The 2,297-nt window shown below is 33.0% G+C and overlaps 1 protein-coding gene across 1 annotated transcript; it reads left to right on the top strand.

Annotated features, from left to right (window-relative positions):
- The first annotated feature begins 212 nt into the window (after positions 1-212).
- On the top strand, positions 213-1,865 carry LOC114330407 (potassium/sodium hyperpolarization-activated cyclic nucleotide-gated channel 2-like). Its single transcript, XM_028279751.1, has one exon. It carries the CDS (start codon positions 213-215, stop codon positions 1,863-1,865), a length of 1,653 nt encoding a protein of 550 aa, XP_028135552.1.
- The last annotated feature ends 432 nt before the right edge of the window (positions 1,866-2,297 follow it).

Genomic DNA, 2,297 nt, shown 5'->3' on the forward strand with positions numbered 1-2,297 from the left:
AGTAACTGAAAGTTTAAATAGTACAAGGCCTGAAATAAATGGATGAAATGAAATAAATCGACAATATGGGCAAAATAATAACGTCAACGTCATAATTATCCCCTGTCTTTAAAAAACTTGTGGTATTGTATTGTAAAAAACTTATGTATTGTCACATTAACAATCAATTTTAACAATATTATATCAGTTATTTCTAACAGGAAGTCACAAAAATGCCACATTCCTGCGAAATAATACTACCTGACTACGTCGAGAGGAAGTTTGAAAGTTTGGGTTACACATCCAATTTTCGAAAACGTTGGTTGAAGCTCTTACTAATATCAGAAACTAATCCTCTTGCATGTCTGTACTTCAAGAGTGAGAAATCAATGCGGAAAGAACAACTAAGACAAATAAAATCCGGTTACACTTATATTATCCATCCATTGAGCAAATTCAGGCAATGGTATGAGGTGTATCTGTTGCTTTTCTACGTTATGATGTTAATTGTAAAACCTCTGGATACATGCGTAAAAAGATTGAGGATTACTCGAAAGCACAGAACTGTTTCAGTAACTCTGGACTTTTTATCGTTTGTTGATATTGTCACAAACTTTTTCTCTGGATATATAGTGTATAAGAACAAAACTATGGAACTAGAGCCTTGGAAAATCGCCAAGAACTATTTGTTTGGACCGTATTTTGTATCAGATGTTCTAGGATCTATGAAATTTTTGATATTTTTGACAATGAAGGACCCACCATTGATCTTCATTGGTATTCAAAACATTTTTTGCTACTCTAGAGCAATTAGAGTGTGGACTCTCATGAAATTGATCATTAGAGTGTCAGCGCTTACCAACATTAAGTCAAAAACCACGTTGTTTTCCATTTGCTGTGTATCTTTTTTCCTGTTTAGTTTACACTTCTCCACATGTTTAGTGATTGGCTTAAAAATTATTATTAGGTATAACTTTCAAGCACCAGACCCACATAACACTTCTGATATCAATATTTACGAGGAATACATTGATTATATGTTTAGAAGTTCAGCCTATTTGCTAGGAATAACGCTTCCTCAAGTCTACTTCGAGGAGCACTTCAAGGAACCAGAAGACTTTGTTACTGCTGTCTTTGGTTATCTGGTAGGAAAAGTATTAATAATATCGACTTGGATCATCATTGCTCTGAGTATTTTAGCCAACAGGTCGACCAAAATAAAATACCAGAAAATTATGAATGAACTAGAAGAATATATGATTCAAAAGCAACTCCCGATAAAATTGAGGAAGAAGATCACCACTTATTACCACTTTAAATATCAAGGAAGTTACTTCAAAGAAGACTTAATCACGTTCCTGCTTTCAGATAATCTCAAAAAAGATATAAACATGGGGATTTGTAGATACCTGATATCCAACGTGTCCATTTTTAAAAAACTTTCGAAAGAGCAAGTGAGCGATATAGTGCAGGTTCTGGTATCGGAAATATTCTTGCCTAATGACGCAATAATTCAAGCAGGTACGATTGGAGAAGCGATGTACTTTTTGGCTAGTGGCACAGTTGCTGTATATACCCACTCTGGCAAAGAAATTTGCCATTTAACAGATGGCGCATACTTTGGGGAAGTATCTCTAGTAGTGAAGGGGCAAAAAAGATCAGCAAGTATTAGTGCAATCGAAATTTGTCACATCTATAGGTTGAAGAAGTCTGACTTTCAAAAAACTTTGATGAAGTATAGGCAGATATATCAGACGATCATTAACACCGCTGAATTGAGGTTGAAGGAGACCTTGTTTGTGGAGGAGACGTACAAGAAAACGTTATTTGAAGAAACTTATACTACTGATTCAACAGTACGTGCGAGGATACAGTCCCAACATTAGTATTTAAATAGTATTTTTTGTAAACTTTTAGAGTTAATGTTAATGTAGCGTTTTGAAAATTGTTTTTCATTTTTGAAAATATAAACAATGTGTTTGGTATTTATTCTTCTTGTAGTATCATGTCACCATTGAGCGTTATATTATCTAAATTTTTGTTTAACGTTTAACGATAGAGAGATAGATAGATAGATAGATAGATAGATAGATAGATAGATAGATAGATAGATAGATAGATAGATAGATAGATAGATAGATAGATAGATAGATAGATAGATAGATAGATAGATAGATAGATAGATAGATAGATAGATAGATAGATAGATAGATAGATAGATAGATAGATAGATAGATAGATAGATAGATAGATAGATAGATAGATAGATAGATAGATAGATAGATAGATAGATAGATAGATAGATAGATAGATAGATA

This window comes from Diabrotica virgifera, chromosome 2 (assembly GCF_917563875.1).
Source record: "Diabrotica virgifera virgifera chromosome 2, PGI_DIABVI_V3a".
Classification (NCBI taxonomy): Eukaryota; Metazoa; Arthropoda; class Insecta; order Coleoptera; family Chrysomelidae; genus Diabrotica; species Diabrotica virgifera.